The sequence below is a fragment of the Pleurodeles waltl genome, chromosome 9, assembly GCF_031143425.1.
Source record: "Pleurodeles waltl isolate 20211129_DDA chromosome 9, aPleWal1.hap1.20221129, whole genome shotgun sequence".
In the NCBI taxonomy this organism is placed as follows: domain Eukaryota; kingdom Metazoa; phylum Chordata; class Amphibia; order Caudata; family Salamandridae; genus Pleurodeles; species Pleurodeles waltl.
The window spans coordinates 1,005,269,303-1,005,296,824 of NC_090448.1; the positions used below are offsets into that span (position 1 = coordinate 1,005,269,303).

Genomic DNA, 27,522 nt, shown 5'->3' on the forward strand with positions numbered 1-27,522 from the left:
CGTGGGTAATAAAAATACATAAAATTATGAACTTTTTTTAAATTGGTTTCGAATTTCTTGAGTGCCTTGCCAATTTCTTCTTCTGTTTTGGTGCTGTTCAACAAGTTACTTGCCTTCGATAACACCTTATCTGGTAGAGACAATATCTAGTTGCAGATTCCTTACCTTTGAATCCCCTTTTCACAACTTTCCATGCGAGAAGCACAGAGCCATAAAGAGCACAGACTACTTGTGCATCACAACTAAGGCACTGAAAGGGGAGTACCTGCCCCTAGAAATCAGTTTGCGGGGAAGGTCATTAAGGAATCTACCCGACCTTTGACCACACCCACATATCTGACAAAAAGTTGACCATCCACCTTGAACTCTTTTGTACAATTAACGTAGAATGCCAATGCTCTTTTCGGGTCTAGGCAGGAGTCTCTCCTCTTCCTTAAAAGGATGTGTGGGTGTGTAAAAAGTAGGCATTGGCCTACATGAAAAAGGATAACCACTTTTGGCAAAAAGGAGGCCCTAGCGCAAAGCACCACTTTGTCAGGATCGATGGAACGGTAGAGCGGTTTAGATGACAATGACTGCAGCTCACTCACGCTGCGGGCAGATGTAATGGCCACAAGGAAGGCTGTTTTCAAAGCGAGAAGCCTGAGAGGACAATTGAAGAGAGACTGAAAAGGAGAGCACATCAGAAATGTCAAAACCAACTTCAGATACCATTGCGGCATAATGAATGGAAATTTGGGGGGGGTGAGGGGGGGGGGGGGGAGATATGCAAGACCTTTTAGGAACAGGGAAGGTTGGTGAGGCAACCTCAAAAAAGCAGAAATAGACAAATTACCTTTCAGAGTGACCATAGCAGAACCCTGCTTGGCCAGGGAAAGGATAAACAATAGCACCTGAAAGAAAGGAGTAGAATATGGGTCAGACTTGTCTGTGCACCATGCCACAAATTCCTTCCAACAGTAAGCGTGTACCGTTTTGGTGGAGGGACACCTAGCTGTTGAAATTACGTCAGACTTTAAGAGGAAGGTCAAAAGCTATCAAATGTCACAACATGAGCTCCACGCAAGGAGGCGGAGTGGGCAGGTTCAGGTGCAGAACCCTCCCGTACTGCTGCAGCAGAAGATACTCCAAATGGGCAATCTTATCAGAGACCAATGGACATGCTCAGCAGCTCCTGATACCAGACTCTCTGTGCCCAGTCCAGAGCCATAGGATTCTTGACAATCTTAACTCTAGAAAGAAGTGGCATTGGCAGAAAAGTAACTCAGAGCAACTGAAAACTCTAACGTGCAAAAATGCTGACATTGCGCATTCTCTGCGGAGGAAAACAGATCTAACCAAGGCTCTCTCCACTGCTGAAACCGACCTTGTGCCACCTCCAGGTGAAGACCAATTGGATATCCACTAGGCATTTTCAGCTGAGTTAGTCTGCTCTGGCGTTCTGAGAGCCCACCAGATGTCGAACCACCAGAGATATGCCCTGCTATTCCAGTCACGTCCAGAGACAGAGCCTCTTGACGAAGGGTCCACAACGCCACCCCGCCCTGCTTGTTGCAGTAACAGATGGCAGTGTTGTCCGTGAACACCTGCATCATATTTTCCTTGATAGAGGAAAGAAAGGCTTTTAATACTAGTCTGGACGTCACCAGAGAACAGATGCCTATGATCTCTACCTCTCCCAGATGACTGCCCATCCCAAGAGTAACACATCTATAACTTACGCAGTTTCCTCTGAAATCTGGACCTTGCCTGAGAGATTCTCCTAAAGCTGTATCTACTAGAACTTCAGGTCCTACTGCAGAGCCCGCATATGCCATCTGGCATGTGTCACCAACCGGATGCGCGAGGCCATGAGTCCCAACAGCCTTAGAGTCACAACTAAATTCAGGATAGAGGCTGAGACATCGGTATCATAGCTTTAATATCCTGAACTCGCCACTCAGGAGGATAAGCCTGAGGCTGCACTGTGTTTGTAAAGCCATAGGAGAGCACGGTATATTGAAATTGTTTGTGGCCCACTGTGAACTGCAAGTAACGTCTGTGGGCAGGCAGGACAGTAATATGGAAACAAGTGTCTTGCAAGTCCAATGCTACCATCCAGTCTCCTGGGTCCAGAGCACATAGAACCTGAGCCAGAGTGGCAATCTTGAATTTTTCCTTCTTGAGGAAGAGACTGAGGGTCCAAAGGTCTAGGATAGAGCAGAGGCCCTAGTCCTTTTTGGGTGCCAGAAAGTAGCGGGAATAACAACCAGACCTACTTATGGCACAGGAACCCTCCCTATTGCTTCCTTTGCCAAAAGAGGCATCACTTCCTCGCAGAGAAGGGACAAGTGAGCCTTCGTTATCGTAGGATGATTGCATGATTAGAGGGGTAGTCTCAAAGGGGAGGGAGTAGCCCCTTCAGACCATCTACAATACCCACCTGTCTGATGTGATGGATTGCAAGTGGAGCAGGTGATAACGGATCCTGCCTCCAGCAGCCCCTATGTAGGGGCCAGTCAGACTAGGAAGGCTTAGAGGCTGCTGCAGAGGGAGGGTGGTGACTGGCTAGACCACTGTCTCCCTGATACGTGGAGTCAGTGGATACCACGCCCATGGCCACACAGGGGCTGGGCAGCATGCACAGGGCAGTGAGTGTCTGGGAATGGTTGCAGTTGGAGGCCCTTTCCGTAGCAACGAAAGGGGTGAAAGGTAGACTGAGGGGGAAGAAGAGGCCACTGCGAGGCCCAAGGACCTGGCGGTAGCTAAAGAATACTTGAAGCACTCTAGCACAGAGTCTGCCTGGTCTTCGAAGAGACTGGTGCCATCAAAGGGCATGTCCATCAAAGTAGCTTCAACATCCCCTGAAAAGCCAGTCGTCCTCAGCCAGGCCTCAGAGCCACTGTCAACAAAACCACTCTGCCTAGGGAGTCGGTTGTGTCCAGTCTGCAATGGATAGTGAACTTTGCTGCGTCTCTCCCATCGGCAACAGTCTGAGAGTACAGCCCAGGCCTCCAACAGTACCTGTGGTGCACTTGCAGAATCATATCACACAGCGTATGGGAGTAACAGCCCAAAAGACATGTAGTGTTCACAGACCACAATGTTAGGCTGGTGGAAGAAAAATATCCTCTTCCCAAATTTATCCAGCCTTTTGGACTCCCTATCTGTGGGTGTGGAAGGGAACACTCCCTGGGAAGTGGAGGCTTGGATAACTAAGCTCTCAGGGGTGGGTGCTGTGTCAGAAAACTTGGGTCCCCTTGCGCAGACCGTGATGGCATGTAATTGTCCAGTTCCCAGGAGTCCCTGTGCTGGGTACCCACTAGGACATCTGTGAGTGCCTCATTAAAAGGGAGCATGGGTTCGGAGGAGGAAATTCCAGGTTGAAGCACCTCTGTCAGGACAACGCTGGCAACTCAAGGTCCAGGACCTCAGCTGCTCTTTTCACCACCATAGAATATGAAGCTCCCTCCCCCATAGTCATGGTAGGGAGAGAATATATGCCAGTATCTCGAGAAGTATCCCTGCCAAGTTGTTCTTCTAAAGGGTCCTGCGACCTCTCCCATTCCTCACTGCAACCTAGCCCATAAGTAAGGGTCTCAGGATCCGACATAGAAGGAAAGACTCCTGCTGGGGTTGTATGACGCCCATCTGGCTCAGTGTCATAGTCTGGGTTAAGAATGAGGATGGCACCGCCCATGGGACCTGTGTCGGGGAAGGTGCAAGTGGTACGACCGATGTTTAAGTCCGGATCCAGGACTGGATCGATGGGTGCCCCTCCGCGCCAAGGCTGAAGCCGCTGGCTCAGACCCCAAAGAGACCCCTCCTGACTCTGCCGGGCCCAAAGGCGCGCCAGCGGTGTCAGACTTCCCAAAAATGAGGCATATGGCCTAATAAAACTCTTTAAATTGGGCAGGGGTCGTTCTGGCTCCTGGTAACTTGTGGAGGTGCGGAGTCAGCCCAGGCACAGGCTCCTCAGAGTGAGGCCTAGAACATCGATGCTCTCTTGTCTTGTTGGCCAACGGCCAAGGAGAAGTCGAAAACCACTTTGACTTATTCGATTTCTTCTTGTGCCTCAATGTAGCCAATCACCCCGAGGACTTGGAGTGGGACGATGACAGAGGACTCCATGACCGATCCCGGGACCTAAACCGAGATCTCAACTAGCTTGGAGTTGAGCATCGGGCCACCATCCGCTTCAGGGACTGCTCTCTCAAAGATTTCAGGCGCATGGCCCGAAACTCTGAGCATGACTTCAGTTACCACGGGTGCAGATCCGTCACAGACTTCGCTCAATGACAGGGACCTCAGGGATTGAACCCGGTCTTCCTAGATGACATCCTTGACGCACCAGGAGTTGTTAACTCAAAAACAACCATCAAAAAAGTTTTTTTTTTAAAGCCAGTCAAAAAATGACTGAGGGGTATCCCTCTTCAAATCAGCGGTAGCTGGCAGGGAAAGAAAAGAACTGGTGTCTGTATACCGGGGAGGCACCTATATATGAACCGTGCCGTCATATCTGGCACGGAAGACTAAGGCGTTGAACACTGAGACGATCAACAACACCTAATGGCGCACAGTGGTACTGCTCCCGAAAATTCTCTGCATCCAGTCTGATGCCTGGAGAAAATTCAAATGTAAGGAAGCTGCAACTATAAGTCTCCATCAGATTAAATGTTTGACACTTGTTCCTTTGGGTAAGCCTTGCTGCTCAAAGCCACAGCTACCCAGGGCTGAGCTGAAGTTTTGACAAACTAAACCTACTGTTCCTAAAGGGGTTGGTAGGTATTACACAGTGAGGTCGCACAACCACACTGTATAATACAACCCATTTCCTCACAGAATGGTAGCCTTTTCCCGCCACTGTGTAGCTGCAGCACCTCTGCTGCTCTTCGTAGTACAACAGCAAGAAGTGCTTTTTTTCCTCAGAGGAAGGCCCAAATAGAGAGTCCAGTTCCGCCTCGGGTGAAGTGTTTAGGCCACTAGCATTTTGGATGTATGAATGTAATCCATTGCCGTTACGGGATCCAAGACTGAACCAAATAAGGCATCAAGATGTTGCTGCTAAGGAATAAGCATTGCCAGAGAGCCCTCAAAAACCTACTAGCATATTTGAAAGAGACTTTTGAGTCCCTAAAATAATATGCTATGGAGAGGTAATTAGATGCGTGACGGCTAACAACTGATGTTGCCGATTTATATACATCACTAGTCATGAAAATGATACGAAATCTGTAGAATTTCATCTACAAACTAGGGTCTGCCAGTTTCGCGCATCAATGTAAAATGTTACTTTCACTTTCTATGATTAACTACGATTTGTTGCCCAACTGCTTTATATTTAATAAGGAATTCTTCCTACAAATCGGTGGACTTGCAGTGGCATGCCGATTTGCCCCATCCATATCAAATCTGGCAATGGACTGGTGGGAAGAGGATCATGCAAGCATTGAACTCCATTTTACATGCATTTTAATGTCATGCTAGGAAACTGATCGACACCTTACGGGAATTTAAGAGCAAACTCAACTTGTAATACGCGAGAGAAGTTTGTATAGGAAATAGATAAACGATACATAGATGTTTACAGTAGGATATAAACTCAAAAAATGAAAGAGCCTTTAATCGTGGGAACACTAGCAAGCGTGCAAAATGTGTGTTTAATTTAATCAACTATATATCACTTATAATAAAATAATGCCTACTTACATATTTTATATATCAATGAGCAAGCAATAGGAACACGTGTTAGAAAACACTGGCATCTATTAACTCAAGACAACTCATAAAAGTAACAAAATATCTCGTGACCTTCAAATACCCGATTTAAAGGACAAACTTCGTTCCAGTTACTCTCAATATCCAGAAACAGAGAGCGACAGTCTCCATTACCAAACATTTTTACATGCTGGCGTTGTTGCAGATGTAATTATGCAGGTAGTTCAATAAAAATGTTTAACTGTGGAGAGCCGAACTATAAAAACGATATTAGGTTATTTTTCAACAGTAACTACTTTCTGTGATGTACTGAATGCCCATGAGAAATATATCGCGAGCACAAAATGCGGTTTCACACACGCGGAGATAAAAAGTAATAGTCCAATTGAAAAAGGGACAAGATATATACCACACATAGAACATTTTCAACCTGCATAAAAGTCCTATCAAAGTGAAGGACTGAGATCCTGTGCGTTTGATAGGATCTGTACAACACTAGACGGTCTGACTGTGCACTGAAACTACAATGGATAGATGTACTGATTCTGTAACCTAACAACATATTCATTAAAGAGCCGGGGCTGTGGATTTCTTTAATAACTAAAAAATATAGAATATTGCTACAGGTTTTTGCATCAGGATGTATACAACACGTTCTCATGTAAGAATTTTAAAAGGATTGTTTTGATCAATGGTCAGGAGAGGGCGCTCACATCACAACTGACTTTTGACGTGAGTTTGAGATGAACTGAAACCCTGTCCGCAGACCGTGTCCTGTTTGTTTACATGTTTCCATGCGTTTCTGATCCTCAAATGGTTTTGTTCCATTTGACAGTCAGTATGAAATTTTGAAATGCGAACAAAGGTTGCAGAATTTGTAATGCATACCAATGAGGTTTGTTTTGCTATTTTTTGTAACTTTGGCAAATACATTTACGCTTTTTGCCCATTTCTTTCGATCCCACTTGACCATGCGAGCCAGTTTGGACCCGAAACATGTTTTAGCTGGGAGAAAAGGAAACTTTGCTTAACACGTGCTGTAAAGTTTTTAAAATAGGTAAATAAATGCATTTTAATAATTCCTCTGTTAGAAGAAGAGATTTATTGATAGGTTCTTGAGGTTTAAGCCCCAGAGTTGAATGAACTATTTTCATGAATGTACTTTGGGGTTTAAAAGCGACAGTCCATATTGGCCGAGCTCCAAACCAAAGAGCTTCAGATCCAATACTGGTGTCCGGGCGATCTGGAACTGGCAGCCCAAGCAGGGCCAGCATCGCCCCACCGGAAGCAGCGTGCTGACAGCTACGGAGACGAGGTGCAGCCCACAGTAAGGTCAGTCAGCACCGCACTGACCAAAAACGAACCTTGCACCGACGAAGGCTCATTGTTAGGAATCTGTATTTATTGAATCCTTCCTCCGAGCAAATGCAACCATTTAAATCAACGGATCCACTCAAGAAGGAAAATGTGGTCACCTTTTATCCTAGGAGAATCCTCATCAAAGTCATAAGCACTGAAATCTGTCCCAGGACCGGAGGAGAGGATTTTCCTTTTTTCTTTGATCTATTGCCAATAGCAGCCACGTAAAACCAACATGTAAACTTCAAATCCCATGAACATCAGGGAAAAAGTTCATCATGCCAGCCAATCAGAATGTCCTTAGTCTATTATATGTCCTTGTCAGCTCTGTCCCTTCCTCGCAGTCGCCAGTTAAGGGCCGGGCCATTCGCAATGTTTAGTTGCATTACTTTCTGCCCCATCAGCCTGGAGCTGAACGCCCGGCATCGGGGTCTGTATTCACCCGTGCGGGCCCCCCGCAGATACTAATCCCCTCTGCGCGTGCGCCAGCTGTACACCCAGTCGTGGTCCGCATCAGAGGTCAGTGATCTGCTTTGGTGAGCGTTAGCGCTTTCCTCAGAGGGACACTGCCTAGGCTCCATTGTGGTGCTAGTTTGTCAGGCGTGCCTGCCTGCCGGTACCCTTGATGGGCCCCGTGAAATAAGAGCTGCTGTGCTCCCCCAGTGAAACTGGTGCCTTCAGACCCTGCTTATGGGGGCTCTGCTTTCCATACTAGTCCCTAGCAATGCAGGAAACTCACGATTCAGAGGCGATGGCCATTACTCACCTCCCCATTGATGACAACTTCTGTGATAACATGGTCGCCTCTATTTACAAGACTGTCTCGGAGGCAGCGGCAACACTGGAACTAAGTTCATGAACCTAGCAGTGCCTTAAACCCCTCGACCCGAGGGCTGACCCAAAGGGGACTATTCCCCTCCAGCCTTCGAGCAAAGCCGAGACAGCAAACCAGAGACCTTTACCCTTGAGAAAGCACGCAGGGATCGATTTGGACATATTTGCCCTTCTCAAATGCACTTTCCTCAACCATAACCCCCTTTCCCCCTCCACCCCCCCCCCACACTCAACTCACTGATCGAAGCCTGCCTTACCCCCTCCCAATTCGCCAGATTCTGATGTTTCTCCAGCCTCCAATGGAAGCCGGAGCCTGATAGGCCCTGGCATCTACACTCAAAACTCTCTCTTGCGTTTCCTAAGTCAAACATGCTAGATCCGGGTCAACTCATCTATCCCCCCCTCATCTGACTGGGTCCCTGCTGACAAAGTGGCCACTTATGTGGCAGAGACTACAAAAGCCTCTTGACAAGGAGGTTCGTAACCGCCTCAGAGCGGACAGCCCCAGCCCAACTTTTTGCAGATAAAGTAGCCTCGACTCCGGAGATTGATCCGCGTATGGCAACCTTTCTTGCAAAAGGCACTGACTGATCCTGGCAGTCATGCCAGGTCAAGCTTTTGTATATGGCAAGCTCAATAACCAGATCCCGGATCTGGCGAAGGATGCCTAGGCCGCTCGTTCACTTACGTTCCTAGAAACCCTTTCGGGATGGGCGCAAAGGGCTATAATTTTCCTTTGCAATGCCAAATGTGCCATTTCTACGGAATGGACAAGGTCACTGTTAATCAAAACCAAATGGGGGGACCTGGCTATCTTCGAGGCAGGCTCAGTGGCGCAGAGAGGCCTTTTTGGTGAGCCCTTTAGTAAAGAGCTTAGCAAGTTTATTACCACTTTCAACTTTTTATAAAAGACTCAGTCCTCGATCAAGAAGATTTTTACCCCTCGGGTTTTCACCAAGCTGGCTGTGGTATGGGGTGCTCGGCTGGTCATGGGCAGAAACGGACCTCTTCCCAAGACTCGGCCTCTAGGCAGGGCAATATCAAGATCACTCCAGGGTCAGGGGCTTTATCCCACCGCGGGTACCCTAGACACTGGGGTTCCAGAGAAGGATCGAGGCAGACACCAGCAAGGAGTCTCTCACAGCGAGTGTGATCCCCGTTTCCAACATAAGGCTGGTGGGGCAGGCTGGCACAGTTCCTTCTATGTCCTGTGTGGCTCATCAACTGGACAGGTACTCAAGCTACGGATGCATTCCAGCAAGATTGAGAGAAGGAGAAAGGTTACGCTTTTCCCCCCTTCACGACGATAATGCAGATCTCGACCCAAGTGCTTCACCAACGGGCAAATGTAGTAATTACCTCTCTTTGGAGATCTCAAGTGTGGTTTCCAGTTCTGATGGAACTTTCCTGGGATTCTCCAATCCGTTTACCACCGTTTCCAACTCTGCTTCGGGATCCCTCTGGGAACCCACACCATCTGGTCCTGGAGGGTTGTTGAGTCTCATGGAATGGAGGATTCCCGGGATGTTGGCATGTCCCAGGACTTTCGCACCAAGCTACGGACCTTCTCTCCAAGGCCTGGGCAGGTAAGCACAATTGAAAGACATCGATCAGGTTGGTGTCGTCAATGAAAACATGGATCCCATGGGGACCTCCATTGTCCAGATCTTAAATGTCCTCGCCTCTCTAGCTTCAGGAGGTCTGGCTAACAGACAGATTAATACCCTTTGTTTGGCGCTTTTGGCGGGACATTCCCAGATAGATGGACATCCGGTGGGAGAATACCAGCTAACCCGGAAACTCCTGCAGGGAGGTTGACTCTACTCCCCCTGCACCTCAATATTCTGTCGTTTGGGACGTGAATGTACTCCTTAATCTTTTTCTCTCTTGGCCAAGAGGCATCTTTCTGGAAATAAATTGTCGGCTAAGCTGGCATCCTTCTTGTGCTTGATCTCTTGTAGAAGACTCTCAGACATCAATGCTTTGGATATCACTGGACTGGTTTTTACTCCGGAAGGGATAACTTCCCACAGTTCTGGGAAAACAAAACACAATTCTAAATCCCCTACCCAGTTTGTCAGACTTCCCTCAAATCCTATTTTTTTAGATGCCTTAAATCGTATGAATCTATGACTAAGAAACTCCATCCCCCTGGGGAACGGCAACTTCTTATTGCCCTTATGAAGCCTCACAAAACAGTCTCTTCTCCAACTATTGCCAGGTGGGTTTAGTGGGCCATGCAGGAAGCTGGCATTAATACTAAAGTGTTTGGAGCTCATTTCACCGGAGGGGCAATGACTTTTTAGGCTTTTTCATTGGGAGCTTGTTTAGAAGATATCATGAATGCAGCAGACTGGTCTTCAGACTCATGTTTTAAGAGCTGCTACTTTAAATCATTTCATTCTACGGCATTCTTAATGGTAAATAAGGTTTGAACAAGCATACTCCTCACCTCCAGTCCTGACGTAAAATATCCTAGCTTTGATAACAGGAAGTTTGAATTCTATTAAGGAGACGGAGGCAAGGATTAATCCCCCCCCCCCCCGAGGGTAGTAGATCGACTATCCCCTCCGGATTTTTTCTCACATTCTTTTTGGCACTATTTTGGTAGCTTACTGCTTTTCACCTGTGGAGTTGCTTGTCTTTACAAATTTAAATTTATTGTACATACTCTAGGAAGTGCAGAGGCCGCCCCCGCAGGGGGCATGAAGGGCCGGCGCCTTAACGGCCGCCTTGGCCCGAAAGGGACCGGTCTAACCGGTTTGGGGAGGGCGCGCCCAACAAAGGAGCGTCGCACCCCCCTTACCCCCCAGGATGACCATAAAGTGGGGAGTGGGCCAGGTACGACCCCTCCAATAGCAGGGGGGTTGCAACTTTCAAACCCCCCAATGAAACCTTCCTAGGGAGGCGAGGGGGGGGGTCAAGATTGGGGATTTAAGGAGCGCGTCCTACAGGTCCTCCCAAATTCAGGACCAGCTGGGCCAGGACGACGCGCGCCACCAAAGAAAGAAGCATCGAGGTGACTTGCAGCCGTTACACCCCCCCCCCCTTACCTGCTTTCCACGAGGATCAGCGCAACTCTGCCAGTCGGACGAAGGTTGCACCGCGGGTTCGCTTCCCAGATCCGGCGTCCTCGTCCAGACCGTAGCCCACGGCAATCGGTACATTTACACCCCAGAGTCCCTGCCGAGGCGGACCGCGCCAGCAGCGCGACGCGACGCCCGGTGGGTGGCTAGTCCGAGCCGGACCGACCGCACGGCGCTATCGAACAGCGCCAGCAACTGCGTGGGGGACCGCGTTTTTTAACGCGACACGACCCTGGGCAGTTGCGACCGAGCCGCCAACAAGCGCGCGGCTCGCATCGAAGGACTTCGCCATCGCTGTGTGGCATTGGGGGGAACCTAGGACCCACCATGGTACGTGACGCGTCCCCGGCCAGACTCGAGCAGAGCCGGCACCGTGCGCTCAGCGCGCACCATCGCATAGGGAGACCACGCGTCGCGACGCGACCCCTGAACAGAGTGGTTCAGGCCGGCGGAGAGCGCACGGCCCGGCACCAAGAGCATTGCATTGGGGGACAGCGTTCGCAACTGCAACGCGACCCCGGAAGCGGTTTCGGCCGAAGCGGCAGCAGGAGGACCGGTTACCCGCGACTCAAAGCGGTTTGGGCTGGCAGAGAGCGCACGGCTCTCACTACATAGCAATACCTTCGCCTCGGGGGACCGCGTGTATTAACGCGACGCAACCCCGGGCTCAAGGAGCGTTAGCTCAGCGGCAAGATCACACCCCCAGCGTGCCAGCAATCACTATAGCAACGCCAGGAGCCGGAAAAGCGGACACACCCCCAGCGTGCCGGCAAGCACTAACAACAACGCCAGGAGCCGGAAAACTCGGCAAATTTACTCTTCAGGACCTGCAGGGGACCGCGCACAAGCGCAACGCGACCCTGCAGCACGAGCACTCACTTTCCCAGTATCAAGGCAACGCGAAGAAGTAGTAATTAGCTGAATCCCAGCCCGGGGCCAAAACCGGCACATATCTGTTCGACCTGAGTTAAGCGAAATGGAGGAGGACCACGCAGCAGAGCAGCAGGACGATTTGGAAAGCATGATAGCGCACATGAGGGCAGAAGCGCTGAAGCAAGGCAATGATTGGCTTCGCGCCAAGATGGAGGACAAGATCAGGGAACCCACTGAGCGCATGGAGGACACCACATCGCCGCCGGAGAAGACACCGGAGAGAGCAGCTCTCCCACCACAGAAACCAAGCAGGCGGCGAAGAGCGGAGGGGAAGCAAGCAAGCAACCCAACCAAGAAAGCAAGGGTCGTGATCCAGAACGCAGAGGTCGAGGCAGCGGCGTCACAGACGGAGGGCGGAACGAGCGCACCAGCAGAGGGTGAGCATATAAGCGCAATTATCAAAGAATGTTTTAAGTCACTGGCGCCACTGCTGTTGCGGGGGGACGGGGCAGGGTCAAATGTAGACAGGACCCAACCCATGGGCAGACATCCAAACACCCCAATAAATACAGTAGAGCCCCCCGCCCCAAGCGATCCCTTGTCGGCTTGGGGAGCGCCAGCGAGAACCACTGCGCCCAATACAGGTAACCCACCTGAATCATACGCAAGGCCCTCATTGGGCCCCGCCTCCATGACAACCAAAGCAGCAGGCCTTGCGACTGCTATCCCATTCCCAGTGAAAGAAAGAATATGGCGAAAAGAGTTCATAGATATTTTTACACTGCTAGAAATCCAGCTGGAGGGCATAGACCTCACGGTATGCGATAAGAAAGACGATGATAGAAGAGAAAGGAAGAGGGCTAGAAAAGAGAGAAACTTTGAGAACTGGCTAGATGCATTTAGGATAATGGCCTGCGTCATAGTAGAGAAATTCCCTCACTGCGCAGCGGACCTCTGGCTTTACGAATCCAAGATTCACGAGGCACATCGCCAATTCCCCGGGGATGCCTGGCTAGAATACGATAAAAGTTTTAGACTAAAAATGCAAGCCCACCCAGAAATGGAGTGGAACCAGGAGGATGTATCGAGCTACATCCACAAAATGATGGTCGCAAGGGAAGTTAACGCATGGGCGGGAAGAGGGGACCAGCCCTTTCGGAATGGCTTTAGCAAAGGGAGACACGAGAAATTTAAAGCGCCCCAGAAGAATAGAACCTGGCATAGCGCGAAACCACAAGGCGAAAAGGGATCACAGGCCATATGTTGGAAATTTGACACAGAGGAGTGTTCCTGGGGGCAGAACTGCATATTTAAACACTGCTGCTCCACCTGCGGGGGGGATCACCCAGCTTCCACTTGTAGAAAGAGCAGACACAAGTCAGACAAAAAAGATAGGAAAAAGAAGCATTAATGACCACCCCCCCCCCCTCAGAGCGCTGACCAACCAGTTGAATTTCAAATTAGCCAAATCACCAATCAATACAACCACCCTGAGGAAGCTAGCCAACGCATACCACAACAAATGCGACGCAATCACGCTTGTGAAGGGTTTTGAGGAAGGTTTCCCTATCCCAATAACGGGGCAGATAGCTGGGGGGACCACAAAGAACTTGAAATCAGCCGCTGAGCATCCCCTGGTTATCCGGCAAAAAATCAGCAAAGAATTGAAGTTGGGGCGCATCGAGGGCCCTCTTTCCCCCCCCCTTTCCCTACAGACCTAATTGTCTCACCACTAGGGGTGGTGCCAAAGAAAGAACCTGGTCAGTTCAGACTAATACACCACCTCTCTTTCCCAGAGGGCACATCAGTAAACGATGCAATCCCAGTAGAAGCGTGCACAGTGGGCTACGCCACGCTAGACGACGCAATAGACATAATCAGGACAACAGGCAAGCGGGCACTCCTGGCGAAGGCTGACATTGAATCCGCCTTCCGGCTCCTGCCAGTGCACCCGGACAGTTTCCACCTGCTAGGTTTCCAACACGAGGGGCAGACATTCATAGATAAAGCAATGCCAATGGGCTGCTCCATTGCGTGCGCATATTTCGAGCGGTTCAGCACATTTTTAGAATGGGCACTCCACAACAGGCACCCAGCAGGGGGAAAAATGCACTACTTGGATGATTTCCTATTCATAGGCGGGGCGGAGGAAACCACATGCGCCAGCCTACTGGGAGCATTCCAAACACTAACTGAAGAATTGGGAGTTCCCCTAGCAGAAGACAAGACAGTGGGGCCCACCACCTCACTTGTATTCCTGGGCATAGAATTAGACACGGTCACAGGCACATCCAGGCTGCCGCGCGAAAAAGTAACTAAGCTAAAGGCAGACATCAGGGCCATGCTGGGCAGACAGAAAGCAACCCTAGGCGAGTTGCAGAGCATGGTGGGCAAACTCAATTTCGCCACAAGAGTTATCCCAACAGGCAGGGTGTTCGCCAGGCGCCTGAGCCGGTTGACAGCAGGGCTGCGTGAGAAACACCATCACGTGAGACTGGGAAGCGGGGTCAAAAGAGACCTCGCCATGTGGGACTCCTTTTTGGAGGAATTCAACGGCCAGCTCATATGGAGAAAAGGCTGGGTGGTTGCCAGGGAGAGATCTCTATTTACAGACGCCGCAGGCGGCTGTGGTTTCGGGGCCATCCTGGGGAAGGAGTGGTGTGCGGCAAAATGGCCACGCAGGTGGTTGGAGCTAGGGATCACCAAGAACATCACCTTCCTAGAGCTATTCCCCATAATAGTCGCACTAACAATATGGAAATCTCAGCTAAAAAAAATTGAAAATAACCCTGTGGTCAGACAACCTAGGAGTGGTCATGGCAATTAACAAGGGATCGGCATCTTGCCACAACACCTTGAGATTGCTTAGGCGTTTAGTTTCCATCCAGTTGAGAAACAACCTGGACATCAGGGCAAGGCATGTAGAGGTCGCAAAGAACCCACGTGCGGACGCCCTTTCTCGTTCTCAGATGGACAGGTTCAGGAAACTCGCTCCAGAGGCAAACCACAGGATGACCACCTTCCCAGTAGAGCTATGGGATCTGGCAGAGCAGACCTGTCCGTTCTAGTAAAGAGCGCTTTCACGCCTGAAACCCAGCGGAGGTATGATAAGTATACCAAGGTTTTTATGGACATGGGGGGCTTAGAATCATTAACCAACGCCGCAGAAACCAGGCGAGCAGCAGAGCATTTCATCCTCTGGGCATTCGAACAGGGAAAAACCAAGTCCTGGGCACAAGCACACCTTGCGGCGGTCGCCCACCATTCAAAATTACAGTTGGGATTGGAGCCCACCGGCTCGCACTATATAAAAACAGCCATGAAAGGCTGGAAACGTCTAGAGGGGTGCAGAAAAGACACCAGACGCCCCATTGATTTCAGCAAACTAACTAAGCTAATAAATTCCCTGCAGCTCGTAGCGGAGGACCGGTACGAGCAGCTTCTTTTCAGGGCAGCCTTCACCACAGCGTTCTTTGGGGCTTTCAGGGTGGGCGAGCTGGCGGCAGCCGCCAAGCTCTCAGGGGACAAGTCATGCTTACAGATCGGGGACTGCCATCTAGAACCAGAAGAGGTACGGCTAACCCTGAGACGATCCAAAACGGACCAAGCAGGCCAGGGCACTAGCATCAGATTAAAGCGCATAAACCAACCAAAGTACTGCCCAGTGGTCAGCATAGGAGAGTATTTGCGGGCTCGCCCGGCCGGACCAGGCCCCCTGTTCAAACATGCCAACGGGGACAACCTGAGCAGGTTCCAGTTCACCGCGGTCATGCGGAAAGCCCTAGGGAGGGAAGGTTTCCCAGCGGCGGATTTTAGTGCCCATTCATTTCGCATCGGGGCAGCCACCACCGCAGCCGCACTGGGGCTTGAAGCAAACGCAATCAAAGCAGTTGGTAGATGGCGTTCCAACGCCTTCAAAAGTTACATTCGGCCTCACCTATTGTGACGGTATCTTGTCATTCCAGGGGCGGGGGCACCCCCCAAGGTCACATGGATCATAGGGCACTCATTTGTTTCCAGACTGGAGGCATGGTGGAAACGGAACGGAAGGTCGCACCCAAAGGACAGACCAGCAAACAGGATACGGTGGTGGGGATTTCCAGGCATGAGATGGGCACAGCTCCAGGCTGCAATTGGAAAAATTATCGAATCCGCCCAAGAACACCCGGACGCCATTATCATCCACCTGGGGGGCAACGACCTGACCACGTTGGGGAGGAAGACACTCCTCAACAACATAAAAGAGGTCCTGTGGAGCATCGCCAGGCGGCTAGGACACACCACCATCATTTGGTCAGAGCTAATCCCCCGGATCAGGTGGCGTGGGGCAACTTCAGATAGTGCAGTGGATAACTCCAGGAGAAAGCTAAACCTGGCAGTCGCCAAGTACTGCAAATACAACGGGTGGGAAAGCATCCGGCATGGCCTGATCCACCTGAGGAGACCAGAGCTCTATGCGCCGGACGGCGTACATTTATCAGAGGAAGGGTTGACCATCTTTTGGTCCAACCTAGCGGCTAGTCTGGCATAAAAATGAAAAAAAAAAAACACGAAGGGGGAGTTGCCAGGAGACGTAAGCCTCACTGGCAGCGTGGCGGAAGACAGCGAAAGTTTTACCAAAAAATCATTGGTGGACACACCTAGTAAGGGGGTGTGCGGACAAAAGCCACACACCTTGGGATGCCTCACGGCAGGGTGTAAGATGGCAAAGTAAGGGGGCTAAGCGGAACACGGCACTCGCAGCCCAGAACCGCCATATCGGATGGCAGGGCATTTAGCACGCCAGGTAGCGAGTTGGGCCTATTTCCAAGAACTGAAGGCTACCCCCAAATAAACAACACTGGTAAAACAAACACTGTCGGTGAGAGCCTTCTCCATAAAAGGAAAATGGGACTGCTAAATTCAGAGGACAATGGAACGCATGACAAATTGTCAAATGGAGAACTTAGACGTGTAAGGGTTGATAACTAAAGAATGCACAAGACAAAAGTTATTTGACATTTGTACTAAACGCTTGTTGATCCTTGACCGAACTGCATAACCTGTAAATATGTTAACATTGAGGCAGTCACACGATCGCTTGTCCACACTAATAAAGCGGCCAATTGATTCCACTGTAAAGATTTGATAAAGTGTCATTTTGTATGCTAAGAATTACATGTACTGTACTGGATGTCAATTGGTGTCTATCACCGGGCCTGTAGTGTGCCAAGTGCGGGAGTTAAGAGCTGTACACGTTATACCACTACTACCTCTTTCTTTTCTCTGTTTACTAAGCTCATAGGAACAGAACATTCATACCATTTCCCTCTTTTCACAGGAAATGATTCAGGCAAGCAGAAGTTAACCTCCCATTGCTTGTTGTGCGAAGAAAGAGGAAGGGACAGTGCCGACGAGGACCCATAATGGACTAAGGACATTCTGACTGGCTTACATATGTTGAAATTTATTCCCCGATGGAATTTGAAGTTTGTTTTGTTGGTTTTAAATGGCTGCTATTGTCAATAAAGCGAAGAAAGCATAACCCTTGCCTTCTTGTCCTTAATAGAATTGAACCTTTACGTTATGAAAGCTAGGAAATTATATATTGCCTGCCTACGTGCAGGATCCCAGAGCACTTTGCAAAATATTTATCTATATTCATGGAAGAGTCTTTTGAAGGGAAAAAGTGCATACACATAGAAAACAGACTTTGTAGTAAAAAAAAAAAATGGATAGAAATAGCCTTATTGCATTTACATTTGATTTTTAAAAATATGTCCAAATATATTAATATAGTCACTGTATCCAAAGTGACAAAAAATATCAGTAACAAACCACTTTTTAAAAAGGAAAAAATAAAAGGTAAATGTATGGCAATGCTAGCACATAGGCTACACATGTAGAACATTAAAACTGGCTCCGTCCCTTTAAGGTCCTCATTCCTTACACCACTGTCCCATCATGCATTGGCAGTGACAACTAGAACAGTTCATTTTTCCGACTCTTGGCACCAGGATCCTGAAGCACTGAGCTCTGTTTTTTCTCACAAAATTTGAACGTGATCTAACCAACCTACTCAACGTCCCTTAGGACTAGAGAGATTTTTCACCATTTCCCGACTGAAATTTAATATCTTTTACAGTCAGAGTGTCTTCAGATTGTGGAGTGTCCTTCCTGTGGCAAAAAAAATATCGAAGTCAAATACCCATGGCGTCTGCATCGTGTGCATTTCATAAGTCTTCCCCCAGGTAGGCTTTGCTCATCAGGATTTCTCTTAGTCTTTGGTAGCAATTGAGAAGATTGTATCTAAACTTCATATTCTTTCAGTTTATGAGGGCCTCTTCAAGCCTCAATTACAGAATTTGTAATTCTTCGTTGTAGTGTCCACCACGGTTTCTGTCCTCTGTTGTTTTAGCTATGCAATATACTTCTTGTTTGGATTTTTTCCTATGATGTGTATTAATTGTATAGTATGGAATGGAACCCTCGCTAAGGTTTATCCATATATTTTATATATATATATATATATATATATATATATATATATATATATATATATATATATATATATATATACACATATATACATATATATATTTATATATTTTCTGCAGTTTCTGGAAGTGTGACTATCAATGTCATTGATCCTCTCAGAATCCAATACACAGCCAAAATATTTCTTGGCAGATGTGGCTTCCCAACAATTCGAAGATTATTTTTTAAATGCTTTATTAGGGGTGTAGGAGAGAAATGGTTTGGATCAGTAATTTGCTTTTTTTTTTTTTTTTTTTTTTAAAGAAGTGCCAAACACATTGTCCACATTTTGCTCCCTTTTGTTTCTGAAGATTGCCACACTTGGGACGTCTGGGTAAGAGTAACACCTGGGGTAAAAACACCTTGAAAAACAATGGGTCTCTGGAAAGGGCTACGGTGTAAGGATCCCAGCTCAATATTGTTCAATAGATGAGAAAGAAATACATTTGGCCAGGATTTGCCCTTCTCCCAATTATTAGCACTTTAGACAAAACTTTTGTGAGTTGAATTAGTTACTGTGGAAATCCATACTCCTAGTAGGAAATTCCCCTATATTTGCGTTTCTGTAGTTAGGAATACATTAGCTTCAAAGTCATCTAAAGTAAACTTGATCTCCCAGTCATTTTCACATTATCCTACAAAAAACACAGGTGAGAGGTCTGCTCCTTGCTGTTCAGTCATGCGAAGCAGAACTTTGCCAAAGTCCCCAAATCGAAGGAATCGATTCAAACAACTATCACAAAATGTTTTGTGATGAGAATTAGTCAGATGAAAAGTCCATACATTCTAGAAAGGAAAGGGGGGTAAGGAGAGTCCCAGGCAGGTAACTTAGGAGCTGGAGGAGAAAGTAAGATAATGAATCACTGGTCATTTTCAACCCTAAATTATCTGGCGAATTGGACTTCGATGAAAAGTGGATGTTTAGATTTTTAAACAGTTCACTTTCGTCATGAACGGCATTCTCATGCTTATTGTGAATAGATATTTTATTATAGCCTTAGAACCCGCCGTAGCGGGCTCTACCAGCTATTAAAGGCCCGCTCCCCGCGTTAAATGCCCGAGCCGAAGGCGAGGGCATTTAACAAGGGAGAGGGACTTTAATAGCCGGTAGAGCCCGCTACGGCGGGTTCTAAGGCTATTAGAACATTCTGCCACTCAGGGCAGAATGTTCTATTAAAAAAAAAAAAAATGTTCACGGAGCCCGAGGGGATTAAAATACCCTCGGGCTCCGTGAGGCTTTGTTCACAGCTGTTGCTGTGAACAAAGCGAACATTGGAATGTTGGCGCTGCGGGCTTTTACCGGCCAGTAAAAGCCCGCAGCACTCCATTGTTTTCAATGGAGCTAGCAACATTCCAATGTTCTAATAACAAATATAACACTGAAATGTACAGATTCTTTCACAATGCAAAAGCCATATGTCACCAAACATTTTAGCTATAACTATCATATCAAAGTTTTAGATTAAAACTCAGTTATCCTCAATAGTCATGTAATTCACACTTGTAAGAGGGGATCTTCTTGATTGACTGAAACTAGACTCATCTCAACCTATTTTAGATACGAGAGCCGGTCCGCCAGCTCCATCACTTCTCCATGCACATGCTCCAATCACAAGCCTCTTCATGAGTCCGCATCCCATTCCAGGCTATGCTGATTGTATCAAAATCTGCCTGGAAGTATACGACTTATAAGATAAATTTACCCAAGTGCTCAAAGATCTGAATACTCGAAATTACTCCACAACCAAAGGCTGTCCTTCTACTCACACATCACATTTCCAATCACATCCAGCCTTTCACCCTTTAAAAACTCTTTCTTCAAAAATCAGTGGGGGCTCAAGACACTAGTAAACAGCTGAGTTTCTTATCCCAAGGGAACAAAGTAACCTAGGGAGCTTTTCTTCACCTGAGACGTCACAGAAGATTTGTCTGCCACACTGTCTCAGGGCTTCACGCTACTGTTGTTGGCAGCAACATCAATGCCAATTAGGATTATTCAAAAGCGGTCTATTGCAGTTTGCCAGAATACACAGCTGATTGGCACCAGCAAGTAAATAAATTATATGGGATAACTGTACTCCAGAGAAAAAATAGTTATACAGTAGTTCCAGTTATGACAGAAATGCCCTTTTCTCAACACGAATATGAGAAACGTGAAGGTAACCAACATCATGTACATGTGCCTCTCTGGTACAAACACTCATTTTGTCTGCAGCAAAATTACCACTGATGTGTCCAGCAGTGCCCTTCACTACATCTGCAACCTGAAATTCTTGTATACAATCTCTTTGGGCAGTGAACATGAAAGTTCCTCTCTAAAATTTCAAATAACGCATACACACCACCCAAACCCTCTCACCTCCCCCCCTATGGACACTCAGTTTCTCAGGAAAAACTTCAAGGCTTCCTTTTTCTCTCACTTGATGGCCAGTGATACACCTGCCCCAGATAAAATGGCTGACATCATGGCAGGAAGCTGTGCAAATGTTCTCACATACAGAATGGGTGTGTGATACAATTCATAAATAAAAAACCAATACACAAATATTGGTAAAATGAAAGCTCACCGGATGGTTTCATTTGATTGGGTTCTTGCTCTTTTTGAAAGGCATGGGTGTCCCTAGCAAACAAAGACAAAAATGTTGTTAGTAACTTTAAATTCACACTGAAGCTTTATAACTGAAACTCAAAATGATTTATTTGTAATATGTGAATCTGGGCAGCAAGAAACTTATCCCTGACTGCAAGACTATGTGAGAGAAAATCTACAAGTACAGATGAACGTGATGTCAGGAAAGCAGTGTGTGTAAGATAATGTGAAACACAAGAAAGTAACACCATCAATCTCTGGCCAAGAGGCACAACATGATTTAACTATCAGCTATGCAGATTTATTTATTGGGGCCAAACTATGTCCAATTTTATTGGTCTCTATTCAACAGGTCTTCCTGTTAAAGAAGGATAGAGACATCCAGAATAAAGTGATTAAGGTCAGTGAGATCTAAAAATCTGCAAAGACTTGCCTCTAAAAACAGGGTAACAGTGTTGATGCGTCGCTTGAGGAAATAATGCAGGGAGTTAATGTGCACCCACAGAAATTAGTGTTAACCAGTGTTGTGCATATACACAATATTGAGTATTTTACGACTTAAGCCCTTGGCAACAGCTTGTCTTATAGAAGAAAATAGTTACTTACCTGTAGGAGTCGTTTTGCAACTTAGTCTTTCTGGATTCACATGTTGTGCATTATTTCACCACCTGGTCGTTGGACCCAGCATTGTCTGTCTCCTCTCTGAGTGGGTGTTGTCGGCGACCATTTGGGACAGTGTCCCTCTCTGTGGGCATCAGATATATACCCTGGACACCGCATTGAGTGGTTGCTTCTTCAGATTCTTTTCTCCACCGTCCTTATGGTTGTAGCTTCCATCTTATTTGAGTGACTGTCTCCTCTCCTTGTTGCAATTTTCCATACTCGTATTTGAGGTATTGTGGCAGAGGTGGTAGGGTCGTACGTGAATCCAGAAAGTCTTCAAGCAGCAAAACTACTCCTACAGGTAAGTAAACATTTTGTTTTGTAGTGTGAATGTTTCTGGATTTACATTCTGTGCATTGATTGTGTATCAGTGTCCTGTGGGATGTTGGGTAGAGAATGAATTCATACTTGCACACAGATATTTGAGTAATCTGACTCATTTGTGCCTCCTTGCTTGCTTGGATGCAGACAGTAATGTTAAGCAAAGGTGTGTGCTCCAGATCATGTGGCACCCATGTAGATGTTGAGACACACACTAGCTGTGAAGGCCAGTGTTGCCCTTTTCTTCTTTTTGGAGTGTGCCACTGGTCTTTTCTCCAGTGCCACACCTTCTGCCGACAGACCTTTATATTGGCTGAACTATCCACCTTGCTGTGGTTGCTTAAGTCATTGGCGACCCCCTAATTTGCCAGGGTGAAAGACAAAGACTTGGTTGGTTTTCCTCATCACTTTTGTTCCATGCATGTAGTACATCACAGCCCTCCTGACATCATGTAGTGTTTTCTGCTTGCTGTTTGGGGTGCTGGAAAAACCCAGAAGGTGTACTGCTTGGTCGACATGGAAGTAGGTTGTCACTTTTTTTGTGTAAAAAAATGGAATTAGTTCTCATTACTATTTTGTCCTTGTTTACTAGGATATATGGTTCCTACATTGTTAGTGCCTGCAGTTCGCTAGCCCTGTGCCCGGATGTTATGACTACCAGGTCGAAATTGGAGTTCTGAGCTAGGCATAGTATCAAAGGTTGGCTTCCTCAGTTGAGTGAGAACCAAGTTGAGGTTCACTGTGGGAGTGGGAGCTGCTATAGGTGGTTCTAGTCTTTTTGCCCCACATAGGCCCTTTTTGTCCACCAGTGTTTTAAAGACCCTCCTTCCTACGACATCTCTGGAGTACGATACAACAGCTTCCTGATGTACCTTCAGTGTTGCATAGGAAAGATGCTTGTCTATTAGGCGCATGAGGAATTTTAGGACTGTGATGTCCTCCACCTCAGTCTGTACATTGTCTTCTGTGCAGCATTTTCTAAATCTATGCCATGTTTTGGAGTAACACCTGCATGTTGTCGGTCTTTTCACTTCTTGGAGACCCTCCATTGTTCTTTTGGGCAGCTTGAGGTGTCCACACTATATTATCAGAAGTCATGCTGCCAAGCTGAGTGTTTTTGATTCCAGGTGGAACACCTCCTTGCTGCATGGTTAGAGCGTCCTGCTACCGTTGATAGCAGCATTACATTTCCCTGCACCAGCTCTACAAGCTCGGACAGCCATGCTTGTCTAGCCCATCACAGTACAATGCGGATTAGGGTCAAGCAGTCCCCCTTTCTGATGAGTGGGATGAATTCTTGTAGTGTTGTCAAACAAAACCTTTGTGTCTTGATACATCTATGCAGGGCCCTGAGATCCTGGACAGGCCTTTAGGACAGTCTGGTTTTGTCATCAAGAATTAGGATGAGTACACATCTTGTGCCTTCTCCGACAGTGGTACCGTTCCTATAGCTCTTTTTCGCAAAAGGACAGTGGATTCCTTTATTAAGTGTATGGTGTCATTCTTGCTTTGGCGTCTCGTTGTGGTTGGAAGCTGGGACGTGGTTTTAGGAATCCTATGCAATATTTGTGTCAGATTATGTGGAGTATCCGGAAGAAGGAGTAGCCTGAAAGGATTCCCAGAGGAATATTTCAAATCTGCCTCTCTATTGGTGTTGAGCGCAGTGTGGTGCTCCGAGGAGTTACTTGCTGGTGTGGGCAGCGCCTCACAGTGTGCGCCTCTTCCACACACCCCCCCCCCCCTTTAAAGGGCAGCCTCTGTTCTCAAGTATATTGCCACTGTGATGCTGTGCTGTGGCTAGGTTATTGTGTAGTGAAGAATGTTTGTGAGGTTGATGGTTATTAAACTCTGCTGATCCACAGAGGGACTCCCCGGCAAACACAACATTCATCACAGTTGCCAGGAACTTTTGCTAGAACCCAGGTACTCGCAAGGAGGAGTGTGCCCTTTTCCTGCCCATCATGTCCAACTGCTTGCATTCTCTATTGAGTGGTGGGCACACTGGTGCCAGTGAGGTGGCATTCTTGTGTGCCAGGTAAACAATGGAATCAGCAGCAACTGATCCCTTGATGTGTGCAGGGTCCCGTATTGAATGCTTGTACATGCTTTCCATGCAAGAAGTGACCACCTTCGATGCAGCAGATGTTTTGGGGTCTTCTCTTTCCTGGACAACATGCTCAGGAACATTGGGAGGAACTGGCTTCCTTGTTATAATGGCAGTAGGGTTTCAAGTAGGAGGCACTACTTCCCTTGCTCCTCCCCAAGTTTGACGTCATAGGTTTCACTAATGTGTTGCACATTGGCTGGGGGTGAGGCTTCACAAGGTGTCTCCACACCTTTCTCTGGTATGTTGACATCTGGCCGGTCTTTGAGGTTTCTGCCTCAAACATCCCCACCTGGTAGGGGCTTTCATCTAATTCCTCTTTGAAGTGGAAGGAGGCTTCCTGTTCTTTTGCCGGCTCCAGCACTGATGGGAAATCTAGCTCTTCAGCCTCGAATAGTGTTTTTTTCTTTTTCTTTTTAAGGCCAGAGCATGCTCTTGTATCTCATTCAGGGGTAAATTCCCTCCCCCCCCCCCCCCTTTTGATTAAGGCTTCCGTTTCGACTTCAAGGATCCTCATATTTTCAGCATCACTTTTTCCCCTCTTGCAGGGAGACCTCTCCCTCCCATGCCCTCCGAGCCGATTTAGAGGCTTTGCTTCCTGCAGTATCCCTGTTTCGATATAAGGGGTTCTTTAGAGTAGCGGTGCCTGTATTTGACCTATATGTTCTTGAAGTAGCCTGTTGGTTTTGGAGCCCCACCCCCTTAGCGCCGTACTCTGTACCTTCTGTCTCTGGGTTTTGGTTGTAGCGGCTTCTTCGGCACCTTACAGCTGCGCAATTTCTGCATCACCGTACATCCTGCCTGCTCTAGGAATCCGTCCATGCACATGTGCCATGGTGAGTGTTTTTGGCTGAAACAAAGGTGTCAGGGTAATCCCTCGTGTGGGCCTAAGGTAGGCACAAGTTAATGGCTTTCTTTCTGTGTAAACATGGTGGCATTTTGGGCAGAATTTGAATGGTGTGTGTCCTACTACCATTTGTGGGCCATGAGGTCGAAGGACCTCGTGGTCTGTTATGGTTGAAAACCCAAAGATCTTCAGTATACAGTATAAAACCTGTGATCATTTTTGGTTACCTTCAGTGTCTGATGGAGTTTCATCACTTCCGCCCGTTCTTCCTTGATTCCCTTAAAAAATAAAAAGGAAGAAACCCTGCTGCTTCTCCTGTCGGTCCAGCAGCTACCTTCAGACCCAACAGCGGGCAAAAAATCTGAAGAGAGCAACAAGGCAATGGAGCTTCCCCTGCATGTGTCTGTCTAGGGTTATGATGGAGGGACCCAGCACCAAAAGGATAAAAATATATGTATAAATATATATGAAAAACGATTCCAGGTACCACCCTCACCGATACCTAAATAAACACACTCCACAGGCTTGTTTCTCTGTGATAACGGGATTTTAATGGCAACGCGTTTCTATCTCCCAGAGATCTTTCTCACAGCCAATGAAACCCAAGTGCACCACCTACCTTAAAAACAATTAAAATGCCTCAAAAATAGTAAAAATATGCTTTTTACTATGTTTGAGGCATTTTAATTGTTAAAATTAAAATGGCTCAAACATAGTAAAAAGATAATTTTTACTGAATTCATTGAATTAAGCCAGCCTCCGCTTGCTGCACTGACCCCGCCAGAGTGGAAGCAGCCAGGGAATGTCGGCAAAATAAAAAGGAAGGGAAAGATGATTCCAGATTGCGGAATAATGCACAGCATGTGAATCCAGATAGATTCATGCTGCAGCGCAATTATATGTTTAATATTATGACACTGTGCTTATTGTTCATATATATGTAACTAATGTAGCGTTGTGTTTAATGTCGGCCTAGATGGGAATTGTATATGCATAGCTGTCCAAGAATTTTGATATATTTTTCCACAGGCTACATCTGTGTCAAAAGGACACTTTCTCAAACTCCTTGTACAAACAAAACATAGGGCCTTATTACAACCTTGATGAATGAGTTTCCTCCATCACAAACGTGGCGGATATCCCGCCCGCCGTATTACGATCCTCATTGAATATAATGGATCATAATAGACTTCTGATAGACTTCTAACAGTAGATTCCTCACCTTAGAATAGATACCCAAGCAATACTTTTCCAGAGCTGTGACTGAACTGGCTCAAACAAGGGAATCCTGGAGGGCTGAACTGGCAAAATGCCCTTCTCGACAGACCTGACTGTCGAAGCAGTGGTGCTTCTTGATTGTGTGGAGGGATGACCACACAGCAGGATGGCAGATATTCAGGGCAGGTACCCCACATGCAAATGTAGTAGCAGCAGCAGCAGCAGCAGCCTTGGCCGTGGTTGAATGGGCCTGCATGCCCTCAGGAGTCGACTTCTTAGTTAGTGCATTGCAGCTTTTTACCATCCATTGAGAGATGGATGTCTTCTGCACTGATTTCCTTTTTTGGCCACTGTGAATCTGATAAAGAGTTGATGGTCCACCCGGTGATCCTTGTTGCAATCAATGTAAAAGGACAGAGCCCTTTTTGGGTCCAGATTGTGCAGCTTCTCTTCCTTAGAAGGATGAAGAGGAGCGAAAAACGTCAGCAACACGATTGTGAGGAAACAGGCTTTTTGCACTCATTTGGACTACTAGGCACTGGTGTAATGGCTCCAAAATGCCCTGAGCCCTGTTAATCAGTGCATGCGCTGCCCCTTAAAGAGGTGCAGGATTGATTGGCGTATACCCAGTTAGCACAGCTTAACTTACTTTTAAGTCCCTAGTATGTGGTACCAGGGGTACCTAGGGTCTGCAGTTTGCGGTGTCTTTTGTGGACTGCAGCACTAGTTGTACCACCTCAAGTATGTCAAAGTAAAACATGTCTCCCAGACAGCCAGAGCAGACTGGTAGAGCAGTTTTAACTGCTAAATTGACATAGCCATTTAAGGCAATGGCAGAGCCCAAACTCCATTTTTAATGTGCAACTCACCCAATGCTTAATTTACGCCAGTGATTTCCAGTGCTCGGCATGACCACTTAATTGTCAACACTGGCACTTATGACAGTCTGCCACATGGTGGTGCTGTTTGTTTAATCTAGAGATGAGCACAACAGCTTATTAATTCAATTTACCATGAAAAAATACCTGCCACCCAAACCCTTCTTTCTGCTGTGGGGCCTGAAATAGTCTGAATTGTCATCTGTATGATGGTTAGTAGTTGTGTTGGTACTACCATTGGCAGCACTGGCAGGGGTAATGGGGCAGTGCAAAATGCAGTGGCTTCCTAATGGGCGCCCTGGCACTTTTTTAAAAAAATACAAGTTAAGCACTAAAGTCACCCCTACAGCAGGCCTATCGAGACCTGAAGCAGGGTGCAGCACATTAAAACATAGAGACTGTGTTTAACATGTTCTATCATTAAAAAACAGCAATTGTCACTGTTAATATGGGAGAGGCTAGTAGTCCCATAGGCAGGTTCAGAGTTACATGCTGACAACTCAGCTGTGCCAACTTCTGAGTAGGACCACCTAAGC

The 27,522-nt window shown here is 47.2% G+C and overlaps 1 protein-coding gene across 1 annotated transcript in view; it reads right to left on the minus strand.

Annotated features, from left to right (window-relative positions):
- BUB1B (BUB1 mitotic checkpoint serine/threonine kinase B) overlaps positions 1–27,522 on the minus strand; it is a 248,690-nt gene that overhangs the window by 82,975 nt on the left and 138,193 nt on the right. Inside the window, exon 14 of the mRNA XM_069208601.1 lies at positions 20,933–20,985. Coding sequence (XP_069064702.1) covers positions 20,933–20,985 — 53 coding nt within the window. The remainder of the gene's footprint in view (positions 1–20,932; positions 20,986–27,522) is intronic.